The sequence below is a fragment of the Heterodontus francisci genome, chromosome 41, assembly GCF_036365525.1.
Source record: "Heterodontus francisci isolate sHetFra1 chromosome 41, sHetFra1.hap1, whole genome shotgun sequence".
In the NCBI taxonomy this organism is placed as follows: Eukaryota; Metazoa; Chordata; class Chondrichthyes; order Heterodontiformes; family Heterodontidae; genus Heterodontus; species Heterodontus francisci.
Genome location: NC_090411.1, coordinates 23,934,448 through 23,959,935, shown reverse-complemented (window position 1 = coordinate 23,959,935; position 25,488 = coordinate 23,934,448). Strand labels below are relative to the sequence as shown.

Sequence of the window (25,488 nt, the reverse complement as noted above, 5' to 3'; positions counted from 1 at the left end):
TCCTGTTCATCATTAATTTCATTCACTTCCACCTTCACAATGTTGTGCTCTGCTGAAACTTTTACCTATGCTGTTGTGACCTTCAGACTGTACGTCTTCAGGGACCTGGATGTCCTTGTCAATAAGTCACTGACAATGCTAACAATGCAGGTGCAGCAAGCAGTTAGGAAGGCTAATGGTATGTTAGCCTTTATCGCAAGAGAATTTAAGTACAGGAGTAGTGAAGTCTTGCTTCAATTGTATAGAGCCTTGGTTTATGGGCGGCACAGTGGTGCAGTGGTTAGCACCGCAGCCTCACAGCTCCAGGGATCCAGGTTTGATTCTGCCCACTGCCTGTGGGGAGTTTGTAAGTTCTCCCTGTGACCATCTGGGTTTCTGGTTTCCTCTCACAGCCGAAGACTTGCAGGTGATAGGTAAATTGACTGTTGTAAATTGCCCCTAGTGTAGGTAGGTGGTAGGGAATATGGGATTACTGTAGGGTTAGTGTAAATGGGTGATTGTTGGTTGGCACAGACTTGGTGGGCCGAAGGGCCTGTTTCAGTGCTGTATCTCTAAATAAAATAAGTATAAATAAATAGATCGCATCTGGAGTACTGTGTGCAGTTTTGGTCCCCTTGCCTTAGGAAGGATATTATTGTCATTGAGGGAGTGCAACCAAGGTTTACCAGACTTGTTCCCGGGATGGTAAGACTGTCCTATGAAGAGGAACAGGGGAAACTGGCTCTCTATTCTCTAGTGTTTAGAAGATTAAGAGATGATCTCAATGAAAGCTAAAAAATTCTTAAAGGCGACAGGGTAGATGCAGGTAAGATGTTTCTCCTGGTTGGGGAGTCTGGAACCAGGGGACACAATTTCAAAATAAGGGGGAAGCCACTTAGGACAGAGATGAGGAGAAATTTCTTTACTCAGAGGGTTATGAATCTTTGGAATTCTCTACCCCAGATGGCTGTGGAAGCTCAGTTATGGAGTATGTTTAAAGCAGAGATTGACAGGTTTCTAAATACAAATGACATGAGGGGATATGGGGAAAGTGTGGGGGGAAAAGGTATTGAAGTGGATGATCAGCCATGATCATATTGAATGGCAGGGCAGGCTCGATGGGCTGAATGACCTACTCCTGCTCCTATCTTCCTACGCTCCTAACTTTGTTTCCACTGTTCCCCAATGCAATGAATTCAAAACACTCTTCCTCATTTACAATTGCCTCCAAGACCTTCCCCCCTCTTTACTTCTGCAACTTCCCCCAGCCCCAACACCACATCACGTGTCTTACAATCATCTGACTCTGGTCTCTCGAGCAGCCCACTTCTTATCTTCAATCATCATAGACCCACAGTCAGGAATTCCCTCCCGAAACACCTCTCCCTTTCTTCCCCACCTTCAAAAGCTTCCTCAGGACCTATCATCGGTGCCAGGGATGAGGGGCTTTAGTTATGTGGAGATACTGGAGAAGCTGAGATTGTTCTCCTTAGAGCAGAGAAAATTAAGGGTAGATTTCATAGAGATGTGCAAAATTTGATCAAGTAGATAGGGAGAAACTATTTTGCTCAGCAGTAAGGTCAGTAACCAGAGGGCATAGAAACATAGAAAAATAGGAGCAGGAGTAGGCCATTCGGCCCTTCGAGCCTGCTGCGCCATTCAATATGATCATGGCTGATCATCCAAACTCAGTAACCTGTTCCTGCTTTCTCCCCGTACCCCTTGATCCCATTAGCCCTAAGAACTATAACTCTTTCTTGAATATATTTAATGATTTGGCCTCAACTGCTTTCTGTGGTAGAGAATTCCATGGATTCGCCACTCTCTGGGTGAAGAAATCTCTCCTCATCTCCGTCCTAAATGGCTTACCCTTTATCATTAGACTGTGACCCCTGGTCCTGGACTCCCCCACCGTCGAGAACATCCTTCCTGCATGGATTTAAGATAATCGGCAAAAAAAATCCAGTAGGGGAAACAAGGAGACATTTTGTTTACGCAGTGAGTTGTTATGATCTGGAATGCACTGCCTGAAAAGATGGTGGAAGCAGATTCAATAGTAACTTTCAAAAGGGAATTGGATAAACACTTGAAAAGGAGCAATTTGCAGGGCTATGAGGAAAGAGAAGGGGAGTGGGACTAATTGGATAGCTCTTTCAAAGGGCCAGCTCAGGCATGTTGGGCCGAATGGCCTCCTTCAAAACTGTATCATTCTGTAAATTAATGTGGCGGTAGGTCCACACATTAGGAATGGACACATGACTAATGTACTGGGACTTGGAGCCAATCGTGTGAAATGTTAGACAGCTGACAGGAATTGTAGCTCCAGAATGAGTGACTTCCATCAGGAGATGGGAAGAGACTTGGGGATAAAATAGAATAGCTTCACCAGGTTGCCAGCAGAGTGATGGAGACGTTATTGAGGAATTTTGAGGCTCTCAGTACAACAACTCTTGCCAACCTAGTTCTCACTCAATTGCCACACACACAAACATATGTATGCATTTACAAGCAGGGGTCACCGGATAGTGATCAGGAGTGAAATTCTGGCTGTTTTGTTTCTATCATTACTTGACCAAGCTGGTGGTCTGGTGTCAGCTAACTCGGTGCTAATTCAGAGACAAATTCCACAGCCTGATACCAACAATGTAAAAAGTGCATTTGTTCTTTCGGCCAACAGTGGGATCATCCATCTGTTTGTGTTTACAACTTTTGTTTGGGCTTCAGAAGGTCTTCTCCACCCATGGCGTCAACCAGACATCCAATCCTTGATGGCAGAAGAGGGGGATGGGGCATAGTACGGGGAGAGGAGAGTGAAGCACTCTTGAGTATTGAATATCCAGGCAATGTACCCAGATCCGAAAATACATACCTTCACGCAATCTTGTCTGCTGAATATTGGAAATGTGTCTTGTTCCTGATCTTCACTGTTCCAGTCCTCGGGGCAGCCAATAAAATTCAAATGGCTGCTCAGTGAGCCCTGAGGAATCAAAGAAGACTGGTTAGTCACCTTGCTGTCCTCGACTACACTCTGATCAAACATCGTCCAGTAGGCTAATCCCAAGTGGTTAAATGCACCATGTGGGTTGGTGATGGTCCACCCTGATTTGAATGTCCAGACTTTAATTCCTGCACTAAGCAAGCCTACGATTCAGTCTTCAGTTTAGTTTAGAGATACAGCACTGAAACAGGCCCTTCGGCCCACCGAGTCTGTGCCGACCATCAACCACCCATCTATACTAATCCCACACTAATTCCATATTCCTACCACATCCCCACCTGTCCCTACATTTCCCTACCACCCACCTACACTAGGGGCAATTTATAATGGCCAATCAACCCATCAGCCAGCAAGTCTTTGGCATGTGGGAGGAAACCGGAGCACCCGGAGGAAACCCATGCAGACACAGGGAGAACTTGCAAACTCCACACAGGCAGTACCCAGAATTGAACCCGGGTCGCTGGAGCTGTGAGGCTGCTGTAAGTTGTAGCTCAGAGGGTAACACTCTTGCCTCTCGGATTAGAAAGTTGTAAGCATGAATCCCACTCAAGAATACGAGCACCCAAGTCAAAGCGGACCCTTTCGTGCAGTACCCAGGGAGTGGTACATTTTTGAGATACCACCTTCTGGATGATATTATAAACAAAGCTCTCCTGGAAAAATAGGGCTGGATGTTATGGGCCCCCGAGGCAGGGTCAGAGGCGGGGATGGCCATAGAATCGCGATGGGCGGCGGTGTGCGGAGGGCCTGTCGCCGCACAGAGGGCCAGTTGCTGCCCTGTCACCAAATGATTTTGCCAGGGGGTGCGATAGGCCAACGACGGCCTCCCCAGAGGTCAATTGAGGCCCTTAGTGGCCTATTAATAGCCACTTAAGGGCCTCTTCCCACTGCTGCTCTCTGCCACACAGGGAGGACACCTTGTAAAACGAGGTACACTCGCTGTGGGCTTGGGATGGAGGGGTCCCTCCTCGGTGGGCAATCTGTGGCCCACAGAGGACCCCTGTCGGCAAAACCCACACCTTCACGGACCCTATTCCCCCTAGACTTCACCCCCACCCACCCACACCCCCTCGCCGGGGCCTTCCGGACTGGCCCCGGTAACCCCCATGAGGTCCAGGGTTCCAGCGCTGGGTCTGGGTCCAACGCCTCTGCAGTACCAACAGTGGCCACTGCCCGTGGAGGCGATGCTGATACTGATGAGCTGTGATTGGCCAGCAGCTCTTGGAGGCGGGATCCCCGTCTTTAAAGGGACGGAGACTACGGCGCCAGAAACTGCGCCTCTGGAACAACGGCGGATCATGTTGGGGGAGGTGGGGGAGCTGGTGAGTGCGAACAGGCCAAGGCGGGGTTACTCCCACCTTCTTTGGCCTGCCTCCTCCACAAAATCCTGGCCATAGAATAGTACAGCATAGAAAGTGGCCATTTTGTGACGCAAAAAAGTTTTTCCTCATGTCACCTCTGGTTCTTTTGCCAATTACCTTCAATCTGTGCCCTCTTGTTATCAACCGTTCAGCCATTGGAAACAGCCTGCCCATTTAAGTGGAAGTAAAAGATAGCACAGAACAAGAAGCAGAGCAGGGAAGTCTTCTGGTGTGCTGGACAATATGTATCCTTTACCCAATATCACTAGAAACAGATTAACTGTTCTAACTGGTTAAAATGTGGGAACTTACTACTACAGGGAGTAGTTGAGGCAAATAGCATAGATGTATTAAGGGAGAGCTAGATAAAGATATGAGGGAGAAAGAAATAAGAGGATATGCCAATAGGATTAGGTGAAGCTGGTTGGGAGGAGGCTTGTGTGGAGCATAACACTTATATGGACCAGTTGGGCAAAATGGCTTGTTTCTCCATTATGTAATTCTATGTAACTGGTCATTGATCTCATTTCTGTTTAACGGGGCTTGCTAAGTGTAAAATAGTAACCACATCTCACTGCACTTCAAAAGTAATTAATCAGCTGTGAAGCATCCTGAGGACATGAAAGGCACGATAAAAATACAAGTTCTTTCTTTAAAGATTGAGGTATGAGATTTACACAGAAATCCAAATCGACCACAGAACAGTTGCTCTCTTTCAGTTGGTGTAACTGGGATTGGAGAGCAGCAATCTCCCCTTCTCTCTTTGTCAGCTCCATTTGAAGGCTGTCCAACTTCTCTTCCACTGCCCAAATCTGCCTCCGATACCTGCTATTATCAAGCATGATTTGAGCATAAGCAGTCTGGGCCTCATCACGAACCTTCAGTGCCTGTTAAATAGAGATGTTTAGGAAATTAAAATGGTTTTGCAATCATACGTTATAAAGATGAGCCTGAGGGATACTTGAAGCCTGGTGAAATCCAGCATCACCCTACTCCCAGAGAGTACTAATGCACCTCTATAACACAGAGTACTAATTCAGCTCTATAAAATGGAGTACTAATTCACATCTATAACACAGAGCATTAATTCACATCTATAATGCAGAGTATTAATTCACCTCTATAACACAAAGTATTAATTCACCGCATAACACAGAGTACTAATTCAGCTCTATAAAATGGAGTACTAATTCACATCTATAACACAGAGCATTAATTCACATCTATAATGCAGAGTATTAATTCACCTCTATAACACAGAGTATTAATTCACCCCATAACAGAGTACTAATTCAGCTCTATAAAATGGAGTACTAATTCACATCTATAACACAGAGCATTAATTCACATCTATAATGCAGAGTATTAATTCACCTCTATAACACAGAGTATTAATTCACCCCATAACACAGAGTACTAATTCAGCTCTATAAAATGGAGTACTAATTCACATCTATAACACAGAGCATTAATTCACATCTATAATGCAGAGTATTAATTCACCTCTATAACACAGAGTATTAATTCACCCCATAACACAGAGTACTAATTCAGCTCTATAAAATGGAGTACTAATTCACATCTATAACACAGAGCATTAATTCACATCTATAATGCAGAGTATTAATTCACCTCTATAACACAGAGTATTAATTCACCCCATAACACAGAGTACTAATTCAGCTCTATAAAATGGAGTACTAATTCACATCTATAACACAGAGCATTAATTCACATCTATAATGCAGAGTATTAATTCACCTCTATAACACAAAGTATTAATTCACCGCATAACACAGAGTGCTAATTCACCTCTATAAAATGGAGTATTAATTCATATCTATAATGCAGAGTATTAATTCACATCTGTAACAGAATATTAATTCAGCCCATAACAGAGTATGAATTCACCTCCATAAAATGGAGTATTAATTCACCTCTGTAAAATGGAGTATTAATTCACCCCTATAACACCAAGTATGAATTCACTTATTAACATAGATTATTAATTCACCCAACTAATAGAGTATTAATACACCTCTATAACACAGTATTACTTCATCTCTATAACACAAAGTATTAATTTGCATCTATAACACAAAGTATTAACTCACCTCAATAATAGAGTATTAATTCAGATCTATAACAGAGTATTAATTCATCTTTCTAACACTGAGTACTAACTCACCTCTGTACCACCAATTCACTTCAGTGCAAGTAAGAAATATGAGCACAAAGATGACATTAAATCTCTCCTGCTTGCTTCAGTTGTTACGGGCATGCTCCTGGCAGAAGTTTTATTTTGAAATAGTTAACTTTTGTGTGCATTTTGTGTTGACCAAGGCAGAGAGTTTTAGTACTGGTCAATGCGACATTTTCAAGCCTTCTCGGGGCTGATAAATAATGGGCAACATTTAAATCTCCACCTGTTCTGCAGCAAACTCTGATAAAAAAAGCATCCCCACTGTAGCAGATTGTACAGTCATCATCTCTGGGTCTGAGAGCGATTTGCCAATTTCGCATTCATATTATGTTAGGGCCCAATTTCATGAGGAACTATCCAACTTCATTTTACGAGATAATTATGACTAACAGAAGGAGAAAGTGATCATCCCTCTCGTCAGTGCTGGATGTGTTCCTAGAAGGCAAGGCCAGTAGGTTAACCCAATCACCCAGTTTGAATGGTTAGTGGATATGGGATTGTAGTGCTAAGGATAGGCTTTACCTGGTCTCGTTCTTTTTCCACTTCTTCCAGTTGTTTTAATATGGTACCCACCCTGCGCTTGTGCATTTGGCACTCTTTCAAGATCCGTGAAAGCTGGAGTCCGAGTTCTTCCTTCTCTCTCAGGTACTGGAATTAGAAAAGATTCTTTCAGTAATTGGTAATATACAATTACAATGGGATTCTTATAATACAAAATAGGCCAGCTCCCTAGGTGGCAGGGTGCATAAAAGGCATTTGTGACGCCAGACTGGGCTACATGGCAGGTTAAATTCCTGGACCGTGCTCAGTTAGCTGGCCTCAGTGTCATTTGGGGGAGGGGTGGGGCTACAATTGACCTCAACTCACTGGGTAGTGGAGGACCGTCTGCTCCTGATCATTCTCCACGTGACATCTGCTCAAAGTGTTGTGTCTCCACGAACGTTGAGTGGGAACAGTATCACGACTGGCTTGTGAAGCCATTGGGTTGCACATGAAAGGCAAAGACGCCACCCCCGACTCTGAGGCAAGGGTAATCCCACAGAGACAAGGCTGATAAGCAAATATGAGCCAGCAACTTCAGTCCAGAAGGGTGAAAATTGAAAGCGGAGACAGATCTTCTCTCCGTTTGATTTTTGACAGTGGGACTGATATTAAGTCTTTCTTGTGAAGGGATGGAAGGTTAAGCCTGATTTTGCAGCATTACATTTCCAGAATAGGTCATTCTTATGACCTTCTTAGCTAAGATGAAGAAGAAATAGGGGCAACAGTAGGCCATTTGGCCCCTCAAGCCTGCTCCGCCATTCAGTACAATCATGGCTGATTTTCTATCTCACCTCCACTTTCCTGTACTATCCCTATATCTCTTAATTACCTTAGTATCCAAAAATCTCTGACTTGTATATACTCAATGACTGAGCATCCAGAGCCCTCTGGAGTGGAGAATTCCAAAGATCTGCAACCCTTTGAGTGAAGAAATCTCTCCTCATCTCAGTTCTAAATGACGAAACCCTTATTCTGAGATTGTAATCCCTAGTTCGAGATTCCCCAGCATCTACCCTGTCAAGCCCTTTAAGAATTTTATATGTTTCAATGAGATCACCTCTCATTCCTCTATAGTCTAGGTAATATAAGCCCAGTCTACTCAATCTCTCCTCATATGACAATCCACTCGTCCCAGGAATCAGTCTAGTGAGCCTTTGTTGTGCTCCCTCAAAGGCAAGTATGTCCTTCCTTAGGTAAGGAGACCAAAACAATACACAGTGGACTGAATTTTACCAGACCTCCGTCATCGGGAGTCATGGTGGGGGGGGGGCCCTGAAAATACGACCGGGAGATGCCCGCCACGGGCCTCATTGCCGGGAAGGCCCCGCACCGTTTTACTGGCGGCGGTGAGACCTCGGGGCACTGCACAGTGAGAAAACCTTAATTTAAATATGTTAATAAAGTTTAATGAATGAATAATTACTTACCTTGCAGCGATGGCCGTCCCATGCCGATATTCCAGCCGGTGGCCGGAAGTCCTGCGTCTTCGGATCTCTGTTTGGAGATCCGAGGCTTAACACTGGTGGGGAGGGGAGAGCAGTAAAATTTTCAGGGGGGAGTGGGGGGGAGCGTGGAAAACTCTTACTATTGGCTGAGGGGATGTTGGGAAGGGGTCAAAGGGCAAAGGTGATGAAGTTCTAGGGAAAAAGTTCGGGTTGCGAAGAAAAGTTTTATTTGGAGGGAGAGGGCCATAAATAAATTGCATGGTCATTGTGGGGGGTGGGATAGGGGCTCCGATCTTTTGTTAGGTTTTTTTTCATCTAACTGTACCACCCATTCCTCTTTAAAAATGGTAATGACCTGTACGGGCATGAAGCCCCTTAAAAATGGCGTCAGCGCCTGCGCCTACATCATCGGGAGTGGGTGGTCTGCCCCCTCCATGTTAATGAGTTGCCATGTGAAATATTGCAGTGGCTCTGTGGTGCGTGCGCCATCTTGGAAGATTGACCTTTCAAAATTCAAGCCAATATTCCAAGTGTGGTCTCACCACGGCCTTATAAAATTTCAGTATGACTTCTTCAGTCTTATGCTGTAATCCCCTTGTAATAAGGTCTACCATATCAATTGCTGCGCCTACATGTTAACTTCCCGTGATTCCCAGGTCCTTCTGAATATCAACATTTCCCAATCTCTCACCATTTAAAAAATACTCTGCTTTTCTATTTTTCCTACCAAAGTGGAAGCCATGTCAAATTCTGGGCTGTATTAGACTGTAAATTCTAAATGCGTTGAGATCTGCACTAAGATTTCCAAATTCCTTTCATTAAAGCTGCCCGTTGTGGCTCAGTGGATTTACATCCCAATTCCGGAGGGTTGTGCACACAAGCTAGGCTGACACTCCAGTGTGGTGCTGAGTGAGTGCAGCACTGTTGGAGGGTGAATCTTTTATATGTGATTGACAGGCAACCCCCCCCCCCCACCCCCACCAGCCAAGAATGAGGAAAATTAATTTTGCCACATGAACATTGATTTTAAACTGCTGATGGTGAAGAAAGAACTTGCTTTAAAAAAACAATTGGAAACTTTAGCTGGAGAAAGACATTAGAAGATCCACAGACAGTAGTTCAAAGAATAAAGGAGCTATTCCCTGCTCCAATTTAATCCACAATGGACTTTTGATTACCAGACATTGAAGGTGAAAAGGCTAGCATTCTAGGTTAACTGCTAAGATGGCCGAATACGCAAACAGACGTAGTCGGATCGGTTTGATCACATGGCTGGCTGACTGTGGGAGTTGTTTGAATTTTGAACTTTCTACTGAGTGTTTGAAAAGCAGAAGCATGATGGGCCCCCTTTTTTATGTTTAGTTTTTTTTCTTTTTTATTTGGTTATTTTATTTTATTTTTTTTTAGTTGGTTAATTTGTTTCTACTGTGCCTACCCACTAATTTTTTAAATTAAAAAAAAATTAATGTTTGTGCTTGGAGTGCTTTGTGCTTTACAGTCAATTCACACCCTCTCTGTACTATCGCTTTGTCTTTCAGCACACCATTAACATACTGTTTGCCTTTGTTCCATGACCTTCTGGTCAGTTATTCTCTGTGACCTTGTCCTATCAACACCTCTTTTGCTATCTCTTGCCCCACCCCCGCTTTACTTGCTTAAAACCTTTTACATTTCTAATATTTGTCAGTTCCGAAGAAGGGTCACTGACCTGAAATGTTAACTCTGCTTCTCTCTCCACAGATGCTGCCAGACCCGCTGAGTATTTCCAGCATTTCTTGTTTTTATTTCAGATTTCCAGCCTCTGCAGTATTTTGCTTTTATATCAATGTAATAGCTGTTCGCTCAGTAATCAATAAAGAACCCACAAGATTGCTTTACTGATCCCAGTTTGAGTGATCAGTCTTTATGTGCATTCTATAGTACACAAAGGTTCAAGCAACATGCAAACACTAGCATCACTTAAACAAATTATCTGGTCATTATCATATTGCTATTTGTGGGATCTTGCTGTGTGCAAATTGATTGCTACATTCCCTACATTACAACAGTGACTACAATTTCATTGGCTGGAATGTCCTTTGGAGCATTCTGAGATTGTGAAAGGTGATTTATATTTATAAGTCTTTCTTTCCAGAGATCTCTAATATACTGGACAGCAATCGCATTCTTTCAGTACAATATGATTCTGTGATCAGGCATGGACCAGGGTTACATCTCTCATGGCATGCAGCCCCCAAGATGTTTAATCCCTTCGCCACCTCTCAGGACCCACAAGTGAAAGAACGGCTTCTAAAGCTAACTTAAAACAGCGGCTAAAAGAATATTAAACGAACAGCTTCTAAGTCATTGTGATAAATATCGGAACTCCTATCAAAATTATCCAAAGCAGATTTAATAACCTTATCACGGAGTTCCTCTGCTTGCTGGAGTTCCATGTTAGTCTTATGGAACCTCTCAACCAATTCCTGTCTGTCTTCAAGAGCTTCTTTCCGATCATGATCCATGATATCCAGAAGCACCTTCTCCGTGGAGGGGAGGCTGTTCGTTACCTGTCAGGAGGATATACAACAGAGATTCTAAAAAATGTTTGAAGAGATACCTTCAGCACAGTGATGTCCATTTCCGGTTTATGTCAATGTGGTAAATTGGATTTTAAGTCTTGGCTTCCAACCCTAAGGTAAGGAGCATGCCAAATACAAAAGGACGGCACAGTGGCGCAATGGTTAGCACCGCAGCCTCACAGCTCCAGCGACCCGGGTTCAATTCTGGGTACTGCCTGTGTGGAGTTTGAAAGTTCTCCCTGTGTCTGCGTGGGTTTCATCCGGGTGCTCCGGTTTCCTCCCACATGCCAAAGACTTGCAGGGTGATAGGTGAATTGGCCATTATGAATTGCCACTAGTATAGGTATGTGGTAGGGGAATATAGGGACAGGTGAGGATGTGGAAGGAATATGGGATTAGTGTAGGATTAGTATAAATGGGTGGTTAATGGTTGGCACAGACTCGGTGGGCCGAAGGGCCTGTTTCAGTGCTGTATCTCTAAATCTAAATCTAATATCTTCAGGAAGAGGCTCACCCTGCCAGATGCACGTACAATTGTGTGAGATAGTCTTGAATACTAGGCGGACTATTCGACTGTGGAAATCATCACAGTGCAGGCTCATCACGTCCCCAATCAACATCGCCACAGATGCACTTTCCATCAAGGTCACTCGATAGTGACAAGGAATGGGCAATTTGGTTGAGGTCCTTCTCACTAATGCACGAGCATTGAAGTGACTGTTATCCCCACTGAGATCAGTTAACATTTGGAGTAAGCGTGAGATCTACTGACTAGTATGAGGTCGCAAAGCATATGGCTCAGTGAGTAGCACTCTCTGCATCAGAAGACTTTGGGTTTAACTCCCACTCCAGTGACATAAGCACAACAATCTAGGCTGACACTCCAATGCAGTACTGAGGGAGTGCTGCACCATCAGGTTTAATGTTAAACTGAGACCCTGTCTGTTCTCTCAGGTAGATATAAATTATCCCGTGGCGCAGTTGTACGGAAGAGTTATCCCTCGTGTCCTGGGCCAATTTTTATCCCTCACAAGAACAGATTATCTGGTCCTTATCACATTGCTGTTTGTGGGAGCTTGCTGTGCACAAATTGGCGACTACATTTCCTACATTGCAACAGTGCCTACACTTTAAAAGTGCTTGATTGGCTGTAAAGCGCTTTGGGATGCCCTGTGGTCATGAAAGGCACTATATAAATGTAAGGTTTTTTTTGATGCTGTGCATTGCCCACTGTGCCTTCGAGGAATTCTTCCAATGTATAACCATTGAAATATTAGCCTTGCTGCTCTGTGTATTATGCATTGTCATTAATGAGAAGGTATTTGGTTTCTCTGAGAGTGGGTTAAATACATGACTGAATAAATAAACCTAGACTTTGGATGGAGAGGCGTTGAGGGGGCAAGTGGCTTTCTAGGCTTTATTATGCTTTGAAGTCATATCTACACTACGATCTTAGAGTTACTATCACCTCGAGGTAGCTTATCCAGGCCAATAAGTAATGACGCTAAATTAGCAATTTGTCTCTTTGACCCATAGGATGTCTCGTGTACAATCTGCTGCCACAGGGGGTGCTTTTTCCTGAGGTTGCAGCAAAACAAGATGGTGTTTTAAACTCTGTTACTCAGCAGAGCTGAGAAGGTGGCAGATACTAAATACCTTCACGACCTGTTGCAGCTCCTGAATTGTGGTCTGTAACTGTTCTTTGTCGAGCTGCAGCTTGTTAATGCTTTGCTTGCTCGGCATGTTCTCGATGTCCTTCTTCAGCTTGCTGGATAGTTTCCGTGCCATCAGGCACTCCTCCTCGATGCTGTGCAGTCTGCATTTCATCTGGTCATTCTGAAAGAGAACAAGCGTTGCAGAAGAGTGAAATCATCCCTGGCCTGGTTCTTACTCAAACACCAGCAACGCTTTGTGTTAATACCTGTCCTCCAGCTGCAAGGGACTGGTCCCATTCTTATCCAGGGAATCACCTGCAATGGCTTCTCTTTCCACTCTCACGCCATTACTCTGGTGTCCCAACCATCTATCGTTATTCCCCCTCCTATTTCTCGACTACATTCTGCCTCTTGGTGACATCATCCAGATGCACAATATCGGTTTCCATATGTACGCTGACGGAACCCAGCTCGAGCTCACCATCACCTCTCAAAATCCCTCAATTTGCCGCTGATTTTTTCACACTGCTTGTCCGACCTCCAACTTTAGAAATTCCTTCCAATTAAATATTGGGAAGACTGAAACAATGGCATGGTGTACAGTCTGCCCTTACCAATTGCAATGCCAGGACTTAGAATTTGGATGGCACCATGTCCATGTTACAGGCGCTAAACAGGCACCTAAACAGGCACCTAAGCCCTCAAATATGGCAGGTGGGAAATGTGCGCTCATTTTGAGCTGCAAGTGCACTGTCTGCCACATTGATGTCGGCAAAAATAATAGGCATCCACGCCTGAAACAGGTGTTCGGCCCTTTCCATGTTCAAAGAGGCCCAGCACCTGTTGAAGCCCCCTTGCAGTTGGCACTAGGCCAGCTGTATTAAGGGAACCAGGTCTACATGGGGCCTATCAGACAGTCCTTAAAGGGGCCACTGCAAGCCACAACCAACAAGGTAAGTGACTTCTGAGTCACCTGAGCTGAATGTAGAGCCTGGAGAGGCAGCAGTAAACATTAAAACATAGAAAATAGGAGCAGGCGGAGGCCATTTGGCCCTTCGAGCCTGCTCCGCCATTCATTATGATCATGGCTGATCATCCAACTCAGTAACCTGTTCTGTCTTTCGCCCCATACCGTTTGATCCCTTTAGACCCAAGAGCTATATCTAACTCCTTTTTGAAAACATTCAATGTTTTGGCCTCAACTGCTTTCTGTGGTGGCGAATTCCACAGGCTCACCACTTTCTGGGTGAAGACATTTCTCCTCATCTCAGTCCTGAAAGGTTTACCCCGTATCCTTAGACTATGACCCCTGGTTCTGGACTCCCTCACCATCGGGAACATCCTTCCTGCATCTACCCTGTCAAGTCCTGTTAAAATTTTATAGGTTTCTCTTCTGAACTCCAGCGAATATAATCCTAACCGACTCGATCTTTCCTAATATGTCAGTCCCGCCATCCCAGGAATCAGTCTGGTAAACCTTCGCTGCACTCCCTCTATAGCAAGAATATCCTTCCTCAGATAAGGAGACCAAAACTGCACACAGTATTCCAGGTGTGCCTCACCATGCCCTGCATAACTGCAGCAAGACATCCCTGCTCCTGTACTCGAATCCTCCCGCTATGAAGGCCAACATACCATTTGCCTTTTTTACCGCCTGTTGGACCTGCATGCTTACCTTCAGCGACCAGTGTACGAGAACACCCAGGTCTCGCTGCATATTCCCCTCTCTCAGTTAATAGCCATTCAGATAATAATCTGCCTTCCTGTTTTTGCTACCAAAGTGGATAACCTCACATTTATCCACATTATACTGCATCTGCCATGCATTTGCCAACTCACTCAACTTGTCCAAATCACCCTGAAGCCTCTCTGCATCCTCCTCACAACTCACCCTTCCACCCAGTTTTGTGTCATCTGCAAATTTGGAGATATTACATTTAGTTCCCTCATCTAACCTCATCTAAATCATTAATATATATTGTGAATATCTGGGGTCCTAGCACCGATCCCTGCGGTACCCCACTAGTCACTGCCTGCCATTCGGAAAAAGACCCATTTATCCCTACTCTTTGTTTCCTGTCCGCCAACCAGTTTTCTATCCATTGCAATACACTACCCTCAATCCCATGCGCTTTAATTTTACACGCTAATCTCTTATGTGGGACTTTGTCGAAAGCCTTCTGAGAGTCCAAATAAACCACATCCACTGGCTCCCCCTCATCAACTCTACTAGTTACATCCTTGAAGTATTCTTGTAGATTTGTCAAGCATGATTTCCCTTTCGTAAATCCATGCTGACTCTGTCTGATTCTACCACTGTTCTCCAAGTGCTCTGCTATAAAATCTTTGATGATGGACTCTAGAATTTTCCCCACTACTGACGTCAGGCTGACTGGTCTATAATTCCCTGCTTTCTCTCTAGCTCCCTTTTTAAATTGTGGGGTTACATTGGCTACCCTCTAATCTGTAAGAACTGTTCCAGAGTCTATAGAATCTCTTTCAGACTGCACACCCGGGCTGCTGACTGTGCTCCTCCCCAGATCATGACCTAAACCCTCCCCTCTGTCGCTATTTGCCTGACGGCTCCCTTCTCCCGGTCACCCCCACATCAAGGACATAGCTCAGGGCCATTGCTGCTGACCCATCCGGCCTGTATTCATTGATCTGTTTCCAAGCTGACCAGGAATTGACTTTGTTCCTCGTTGAAAGAAGCTTTAAGTTTGAGAAATTTGCTCCTTTAGGTTTCCATGTTAAAAAAGACATTCTTTGTTTAGCTTGGATGAGTAGCATTGCCCAGAACATACACCAGGTGGTGCCAAATCCTCTGTGACCCCCAATTCAACTGTTGTATTCCTTAACAGCAAACCAATCGCAGAATTAAAGAGCTGCCCAGAACGAGAGTACAAATGATGCTATTCCCGGCCATAATATCTCGACCAACGCTTCCACCTTTTCATTATCAATTTCTCCTTCCTTCCATCTACTTTCATGCTTGTATTCTCTTCCATGTAGCACAGAATTAGTAATGGTGTTCAGGATGCAGAGGTCAAGGCTTGCCCCACCTCCTTAATCATTATGATAATAACAATCAAGCCTATAGCCACCCACTTATTCATGGTCCTCTTCAGCCCTCTTAGCCTGTCCTTACACCTTTAGGCTCAATTGTATCTCAATGTACCAGTGCCTCACTCAGGAGAATATTGAACAAATAGGCAACAAGGTGTATTCCTGATGGACTTGAAGTCCTTGGGACTTTCCCATAGGCCGAATTTCAGACCCCAGCCCGTAGGCCCAAAGTTAGGCTTTGGGCCTCATTGTCACTATTTGGATGAGTTAACATTGCTTGCCTCCATTCTGCAGACAGCACGTCTATTTCTGAAAGATTAATGTCAGAATAATTCCAGTTGGGGGTGGGGGGAGGTGGGTTGCAGAGGAGAATGGGAGGGAGCCAATCGTAGGCCAGAACTTGTGCTCTAGAATCATTGTTCCACATCATACCGAAATAAATTGTGCGGTTTTGGCGGCAGCCACCTATTAGGCCGCATCCACCCCTAGGAACACCTAAGAGGGAGTAGGCCGGACACCAACTCTGCTCAGAGATGCCCAATCTCTATCTCCCTGAGGTGATCCTAAAACTGCCTTTCGGCCCATCTTTAGCATATAACAAAATAGGCGCAACACAGTCCAATTCCTACCCATTTAATTCAAACCAGTCTGGTATCTCTCCTTCATTTAATCATTATTCTTTCACACATGACATTTTATCTTCCCAGATCCTCACAGGGGCCCAAAACAGAGCCAAATCTCACCACATCAAACCATTCGCCTGCTTAAAGTCGACTGGATCTGTTCATTCAGTCAACACCTTTCAATATGTGTTTATACTGCAGTTTGTTGGGTTGACACATTTGTAGGAAATTCCTCAGGCTACCTTAGTCAAGGTGCTAATTCACAGGATGTCTTCACAAATGTGTTAACAAACAGGAAAAAAATGGAACAGCTAAAGGTATATATAATGGAAAGGTTTAAAATAGCCTCAGAATTTGATCAGTTTCCAACTTTGTTGCTGATATTGCACCAAATATGAGATAAAATACGAGAAATCAATTCTAATATCAATCCTAGTTTCACATAGCTGAAGGGGCCTCGTCATCTGATCCACAGGAAAAGTAGAGAATCATCCAAATAGATTGGATCAGCTCTGAGAAGGCACACAAGTTGGTTTAACATCTCAAGATACACCATCAGCTCTCTCAGATGGATGTAAAAAAAAATACGACAGCACTATTTCGAAGAGGAGGGGAGATCTCTCCGGTCCCCCGGCCGATATTTATTCCTCAATCAACATCACTAAAAGAAAAGTTTATCTGGTTGTTACCACATTGCTGTTTGTGGGAGCTTGCTGTGCGCCAATAGGCTGCCGTGTTTCCTGCATTACAATAGTGACCGTGCGCCATTGGCTGTGAAGCACTTTGGGATGTTCTGAGGTCATGAAAGGCGCTATATAAATGCAAATTCTTTATCTCTTTGAGTTGAAAATCTGAAAGGAATTTGCCAGCAAACAAGTCTCTCTATGCCTTCCATCCTGCATTTATTATGCACTCTACACAGCTCAGAAGAACAATATTTCTTAACATTCACACTCAGGGTGGGGGCCTCACCAGTTCGGTCAGCATTTACCGCCTACCCATTAGTTGCCCTGAATTTGGTACATGTGAGTGGCTTTGCCTAGGCCGTTTCAGAGGACAAATTGGCACGGGACTCGAGTGATGTATAGGTCAGACCGAGTAAGGAAGGCAGATTTCCTTCCCCGAAAGACATTTGTGAGCCGGTTGGGTTTTTGCAACAATCCGACAAGTTCACGGTAACTGTTACTGTGCCAGCTCTTTATTTTCTATATCCAAATTCTCAAACTGCCATGGTGGAATTATTAGTCTGGTAAACAAATTAATGGTGAACCAAAACAGTAAAGAAATAATGCATTGCCGTAAGTATTCGTAAGGCTGCCTTCAGGGGTACTGGGACGGTTTCATGGTGGGGGGGGGTGCAATTTTCTGTCGGGTCTTGCTTGAAAATGGAGTGCCAGAAATTGAAATTCGGTGGGGGGCGCTGCCTCATTGATGCCCAGGGCCCACATAACACCTGCAAATGGGAGCGCAGCCCACCTACGCAAAGCGGACCAGCTTCTTAAATATGCCAATTGAGTTCCCTGTGCCAGTTATAGGACCCCGATTACCAACTTTCAGGTTCAAATGGGCAAACTCTGACGTTCTCACATTAGAAGAAGGTTCTGCTGCTCTGACATCTCACCTCAAGCTGAAGGTCCCGACTCTTCATCACCACCAGGTTCTTCTCCTCGTTGAGCTGGGCGTATCGCATTGCCAACAAGTAGCTGTCCTCCTTGACCTTGTTCAGCTCATTGTTGTAGATGTTGAATTCTTCCTTCAGCTTGCTGTAGCGCTCCTGGTAGCTTCTCAGCTCCTGGTTGTGGTGGTTGAGTTGCTTGTTACTCTCCTGTAGTGCCTCGCACTTGCCGTAGAGCTTGTGGATCTCCAAATCCTTGTCCTTCAGCTGTTTCTGCACCTTCACCGCCTCATTCATCAGGAACTGTGTCAGCCCCTCGTAACCCTCTTCTACTGTGGAGACAGTCACGTGGGCGAGGATAGACAGAAAAAACAATTTAATAACACTGATAACCTTAAGGAAAACCCGATCATGCTGCTTCTAATGTTATAACAGCCCTGGTTAAGTACCTTAATCTTGTAAAAGCTCCTTTCAGCCCCATGCATTAATGAGTAAAGCAGCTGACTTGGCCTTTAACCATGATATAAGCACGAGATTGCAGGTTTGGGTCCTGTGGTTATCTGTCAGTTAGTAGCACTCTCACCTCATGAGTCAGAAAACTGTGGGTTCAAACTCCACTCCAAAGACTTGACACTAAAATCCAGACTGACAATCCCAGTGAAGTACTGAAGGAGCTCTGCATGGTCAGTGGTGTCATCTTTCTGGTGAGACATTAAACTGAGGCCTTGTCTGCCCTCTCAGGTGGACGTAAAAGAGCCCTTGGCCACTATTTTGAAGAACAGAAGAGTTCTTCCCGGTGTCCCGGCCAATATTTATCCCTCAATCAACATCACAAAAACAGATTATCTGGTGACTATCACATTGCTGTTTGTGGGAGCTTGCTGTGTGCAAATTGGCTGCCGCGTTTCCGACATTATAACGGTGACTACACTTCAATTAGCTGTAAAGAGCTTTGGGATGCCCTGTGGTCGTGAAAGGCACTATAGAAATGCAAGTCTTTCTTTTCCTCTCATGGCCTCTGTTACAAGGGGAAACGATGGCATAGTGGCAATGTCACAGCACTGGTAGTCCAGAGGTCCAGGCTAACACCCTGGGGACGCAGGTTCAAATCGCACCACGGCAGCTGGTGGAATTTGAATTCAATTAATTAATAAAAATTGAGTGATAGTCTCAGTAATGGTGCCATGAAGCTATCATCGATTGTCCCATCTGGTTCACTAATGTCCTTCAGGGAAGGAAATCTGCTGTCTTCACCCGGTCTGGCCTACATGTGACTCCAGCCCCACAGCAATGTTTTTGTCTCTGCACTGCCTTCTGAAATGGCCCCAGCAGGTCACTCAGTCGTCAAGGGCAATTAGGGGTGGGCAATAAATGCTGGCCTTGCCAGTCATGCCCACAACCCAGGAAATAATTTTTTTTTTTAAGTGCCTGTAGTGTTGGAAGCAAATATCACTCTTTGGAGTGTGGGTAATTGGAGCACAATTTATTTTTGTATTAAAGATTTGCAACAACATTTTCTCCAGCCGTAAAATCAAATGCCAGAATTCCAATCAAGATCCTATTACCTGTGCTGTCAATCTTGCTCAATTTTGACCAAAACACCTTCAGAGTAAGAATGCGTACAGTAAAATTGTTAACAGTGCAAATCGCGTCCTGACAATCGAATACATGTATGGGCTGACAAATCTGTCATTGAATGGGCCATTGGTGTATTGTTAGTCCAGCTGTCCAGGAAACAAACCCTGTAGTAGTGACTGAACTCTTTGTCTGTAATTACCACTTCCCCAAAAATCAGCGCCGAGACACGCAGAGCAGATTCCAGAGCCTCCGCAGCTGAATCACAGATCTGGAATTGGGATAAGGAAGGCAGGTTCACGATTGCAAATTCAGGGAACTGGATTCTGGGTCTCCTGGAACACGAACTAAAAGAACTGCCAGTAAATAAAGGCAGCTTAAGGCAGCCTATGAAGGATTCGAACACTAACCTGTGCTCACAAGACGTGGAATAACATTAACACTGTGGTGCCATTGTGGACCAAACGCACAACAAATAATTGCACTTTGGAGACATGTTTTCCCTGTCACCAATATTTTTATAACTAATGTATTACTTTATTAATGCCCATAACAGTGATATTTCTCCCAGCTGTTGCTCACAGTAGTGTCCAGGAGATTAATCCTCAAATCCTGGAAACTCCTGGAAGATTGGCAACCCTATTCACAATAATTCTGCCAAGGAAACTCCAGCTTTCTGATGCAATTAGATCTGTGGTATTTCAAATACTGGAGCACCAACCCTTCCCCAAACTTAGGCGTCTTTCTCTTGATTAAACTTATATGAACATATGAATTAGGAGCAGGAGTAGGACACTCGGCCCTTCGAGCCTGCCAAACTTAGCTGAAAGCAAAACTGCATAGCACAGGAAATCACCAAGGTCAAACAGAGTGTTAATTGTGTAATAATTGAGTATTGAATTGTATTCAAATGTGGGGAATTAACTGGGGATTCACTTGTGCTCCTATAAATGGAGCTAAGGTGGTTGGGTTTGGAGGTGCAGGTTTATAGCGTGCGTCTCCATAAATAAAAGCTTATAAGTGTGTAAAGATTAAGCTCCATTCTATCATTCACCCTCTGGCTAGTAAAGCTTTAACAGAGTAGAAAAGAAAATTGAGGTATGTGATAATAAGAACATTTGGGTTTTAGATGCTAAGAGGCTGCTTCCCCTGGCTGGAGAGTCAACAACTAGAGGTCATAGTTTCAGGATAAGAGGTCCGCCATTAGTACTGAGATAAGGAGAAACATTCTTCACTCAGAGGGTTGTGAATCTTTGGAATTCTGTACCCCAGAGAGCAGTAGATGCTCAACCAATGTCTGAGATCAATAGACTTTTGGGCACTAAAGAAATCAAGCGATATGGGGATGGGACAGAAAATTGGAGCTGAGGTAGAAGATCAGCTATGATCTTACTGAATGGTGGAACAGGCTCGAGGGGCCGAATGGCCTACACCTGCTTTTATTTCTTATGTTCATAAAAGTGTTACAGTAGGAGGAAGGAAGGCTGAGGGAAGCGAGAAATGCAACCGGTTTGAGATCCTGGGAAAGCCTCTGGTTCGGAGGGCGGAGGGCTAAATGGGATTGGGTCAATAGCACCCAGTAGATCGGGACCACGGGACTCATATTGTTCTCATGCCCACTCTGCCTGCCACCATTTCAATGACAGGAGGCTCGGTCACCAGAGGGCACAGATTTAAGGTAATTCGCAAAATAAAAGGAGGGCGATGAGGAGGAATTTTTTTTTTACGCAGTGAGTTATGATTTGGAACGCCAGCCTGAACGGGTGGTGGAGGCATATTCAATAATAAGAGAATTGGATGTGAAATTGAAACCAGGGGTAAATCTGATCATTATCACATTACTGTTTGTGGAATTGTGTGCAAATTGGCTGCTGTGCTTCCCACATCACAACAGTGCCAACACTTCTAAAAGAACTTCACTGGCTGTAATGCACTTTGGGATATACTGAGGGTGTGAAAGGCGCTATAGAAGTGCAAGTCTTTCTTTTATTCTACACAATGCAGCTACATTTGCAGCCTGGAGAATGACAAGGGAGGATTAGCCAAAACTGAACCTAATCTTTGATTTTTGCATAGAGAACCATCGCAGACTGTATCAGCTCCGCAATGGAATTCAAAACAAATCCTTTGGCTTTTACCTGTAATGATAAACAAATATCATCAATATAAGATAATCACTAATAAATCCAATAGAGAATTCAGGAGAAGTCTCTTTACCCAGAGAGTGGTGAGAATGTGGAACTCGCTGCCACAAGGCGTAGTTGAGGCAAATAGCAGAGACTCATTTAAGGGGAAGCACGAAGGAGAAAGGAATAGATGGGACAGGCTGAGAGAGTGGGCGAGGCTCGTGTGGAGCATGAACTCCAGCATGAGTCAGTTGGGTCAAATGGCCTGGTTTTTGTGCTGCAATTTCTAAGTAACTCTATGTAGAAGACTGGGCTTAAAAAAAAAAATCAACAGCTGCAAAAGAAATGAGAAGCAGTAACATCAAAATTCCCTGACCTAAGCTATTCGTGTCAAGATGCAGCAGGAGTCGCATTATAGGCATTCCAACTCTGCCCCAGCTTGTTATCTCCCAAAACGACTGCTCGTTCAAACATGCCGCAATTTCTCTGAGACAGTAAGACCTGCAGAGATATATCAGCATTAACAGAAACACTAATTGTACTGGATTTCAGGAGCAGCCTTTCCCCTTCTGCGATTACTGGCAACATCTCAACGTGGACCTAAAAAGCAGGATTATCAAAGTTCAAGTGACCTCTGCATAGAATTATAGACGCTTACAGCACAGAAGGAGGCCATTCGGCCCATCATGCCTGTGCTGACTCTTTTAAAGAGCTAGCCAATTTAGTCTCACTCCCCCTCCTCTTTCCCTAGCAAATTTCTCCTTTTCAAGTATTTATCAAATTCCCTTTTGAAAGTTGGTGTTGAATCTGCTTCCACCGCCCTTTCAGGCAGCGCACTCTAGATCTCCCCTCTGGCTGATTATCTTAAAACTGTGTCCTCTGGTTACTGACCCTCCTGCCAGTGGAAACGTTTTCTCCCTATCTACTCTACCAAAACCATTCATAGTTTTGAACACCTATGTTAAACCTTATTAAATATTATGTGCAGTGATAGCTACAATTCCCCCCAAATTTCCTTTAAATAGGAAATGTTATTCTCATCAACTTGTGTACAGAGGCGATGGAGGAAGAAGGACAGAAAATGTTTAAGCTTTAGAAAGAAAGAGATTTGCATTTATGTGGCGCCTTTCACGACCTCAGGCTATTCCCAGCCAACAAAGTACTTTCTGAAGTGTAGTTACTGTTGTAATGTCGGAAGCATCGCATCCAATTTGTGCACAGCAAGATCCCACAAACAGCAATGTAATGATGACCAGCTAGTCTTTTTTAGTGATCTTGATTGAGGGATATATATTGGCCGGGACACCAGGGAGAACTCCCCTGCTCTTCTTCGGAATACTGTCATGGGATCTTTTGTGTCCAGCAGTGAGATCATGGCCAATCTGTATCTTAACTCCATTAATCTGCCTTGGCTCCTTTTCCTTTCTATATCCTTGTCTGTTATTCTATCTAGCGACCCTATGTGTCAGCTGTGGCTCAGTTGGTAGCACTCTCATCTGTCTCTGGAGGCAGAAAGTTGCCAAATATAACTGACCATCTCTGACAGAGCGACCCACTGGTACAGGGGTTCTCAGCTCAGCCATACAGACCCAAAACGCAGTTTTCACGTTGCAGGCCCAAGCAGGCCTTTGTTGGATACCCATAAAAGCTATGGTCACACTTGCAGCTGTGGAACACCTGCATACACTTGGAGTAATGTGAACAGTTCTGGTCTGCATTTTATGAAAAGCACGTAGAGACACTGGGGAAGGTGCAAACAAGATGTATTCGAATGTTACCCGAACTGAGAGGTTATACCAATATCAGGAAGGATTGAACGGGCTGGAGTTCCTTTCTCTCGAGGAGGACTTGATAGAGGACTTTAAGATTATGAAATGCTTGATAGAGTAGACATAGAGAAGATGTTTCCACTTGTTAGGGGGGCAGAACTAGGGGCCATAAATATAAGATAATAAATCCAATAGGGAATTCAGGGGAAACTTCAGAGAGTGGTTAGAATGTGGAACTCGCTGCCACAAGGAGTAGTTGAGGTGAAGAGCATTTAAAAGGAAGCTAGGTCAGCGCATGATAGAGAAAGGAATAGAAGGATATGTTGATAGGATGCGATGGAGATGGTTGGGAAGAGGCTCATGGGGTATCTGCCAGGGACTAGATATCAGCAGACTGCTAGACAACATTCAATTCAATAAAGTGACAGGTCAGAGTTGACACAGTGAGAAAGCAGACACCACACCTTGCATAACCAGGAATTACCATTACACAGCCATGGATCAGATGCCACTACAACTCAGGATCCAATGCAAACTCTGCAATGTTAAACTAATTTTGCCAAATTAGCTGTAATGAATCTGAATTGGGTGAAATTTGGGTCTACTAAAATGAACCCAAAATTACCTTGCTTAGAAATTGAGTTCAACTTTCATCTCTCAAACCTTAACCAATCTTCTATGTCCAGTGAAAGCTGACAAGATTTTCCTGAAATAAGTCTACATGTCTCCACGGATGTGTCAAGTTAATCCTTCAGCTTCAGAATGAGGTCATGTGTAAGTTTAACCATTGGCTGGCTATCCATTAATTGAAGTATAATTAGTAAACAGCTGGTTACTCACCAACCAACACTGAACAACATCTGGTTGGCTCCTTGCCCGTTATTAACTTGTAGAGTTCAGCGTAGTAGAGTTCCAGGCTCTCTAGGAAGGCCTCGTATCCACGGTTACCTCGTGAACGTAAAATGTCCAGAAGACGGCCTGCAGAAAGAACATACTGTTGTTAAAGTGATGGAAAAGTCAGGAAAAAGATTGGATCAGTTCACTGCTCCAAAGCTGACCTGGTCGATCCCAACACTGGTGCCATAATGGGCCTCCATGCCCAAAGGACTGGTGAGGCAAAAGCGATCCCTGCTCGCTACCCAACCAAGCCAACCGAAACAGGCATGTGGGCAGAGTTTGTGTGTGTGTGTGTGTAATAATGCACAGATGGACAGGAATGGCCAGGCTATGACAGCATGTCAACACTCTTTGGCTGGGTCCAAATGCTGAAGAGTGGGCACTTGGGCAAGACACTGGATTGCACAGAGTGCAGGAGGCGGCAGGGGAGAGAAAAGCAAGGCCATTTTGTAACATGATCAGGGTCACCGACCATGTGCCTGAGTTTAAGATCTGATTAAAATTCAATATCGTTGCAACATGTTAAAGGCAAATGCAGATTGCTGTCAGTATGTACAATGCAGTAGGAGTGAAGTTCCAAGTTTTCTAGCCATGCTGTGTGAAATCGCACTGATTTTCTCTCAGACTTGGTAATTGAAAGTTTAACCTGTTTCTCTGTACACTGTAAATAAATAGCCCTTTATTCTGTTAATTATGGTGGATTTGGAGATTGATTTGCTCTTTCCCTCATAATATCTCATAATCTCCTGCATTACAAGTGACTACACTTCCAAAGTATTTCATTTGGAATCCAACCACATATCCATATCATCCCTAAGACTGCCTACTTCCACCTTCTGAACATCATCCAACTCCACCCCTGCTTCAGGTCATCTGCTGCTGAAATCTTCATCAGCGTCTTCCTTGCCTCTAAATGTCACTATTCCAATACATTCCTGGCAGGACTCCCATGTTCTATTCGCCGTAAACTTCCAAAACTCTGCTGCCCATGTCCTTACTCATACCATGTCCCGTTCACCTATCACCCCTGTGCTCACTGACCTACATTAGCTCCCGGTTAAGCAACGCCATG

At 44.3% G+C, this 25,488-nt stretch overlaps 1 protein-coding gene across 6 annotated transcripts in view; it reads right to left on the bottom strand.

The window, feature by feature from the left end:
• The window catches only part of LOC137353363 (caspase recruitment domain-containing protein 11-like), an 82,910-nt gene that overhangs the window by 29,400 nt on the left and 28,022 nt on the right, over positions 1-25,488 (bottom strand). For 5 of the 6 annotated variants that reach the window (XM_068019545.1, XM_068019540.1, XM_068019543.1 and 2 more), the window contains 7 exons: positions 24,360-24,497; positions 18,056-18,381; positions 12,747-12,926; positions 10,929-11,078; positions 7,064-7,189; positions 5,016-5,225; positions 2,849-2,956 (listed from right to left, as the gene is read on the bottom strand). In XM_068019545.1, coding sequence (XP_067875646.1) covers positions 2,849-2,956; positions 5,016-5,225; positions 7,064-7,189; positions 10,929-11,078; positions 12,747-12,926; positions 18,056-18,381; positions 24,360-24,497 — 1,238 coding nt within the window. The remainder of the gene's footprint in view (positions 1-2,848; positions 2,957-5,015; positions 5,226-7,063; positions 7,190-10,928; positions 11,079-12,746; positions 12,927-18,055; positions 18,382-24,359; positions 24,498-25,488) is intronic. The other variant, XM_068019541.1, reaches the window with a different exon arrangement.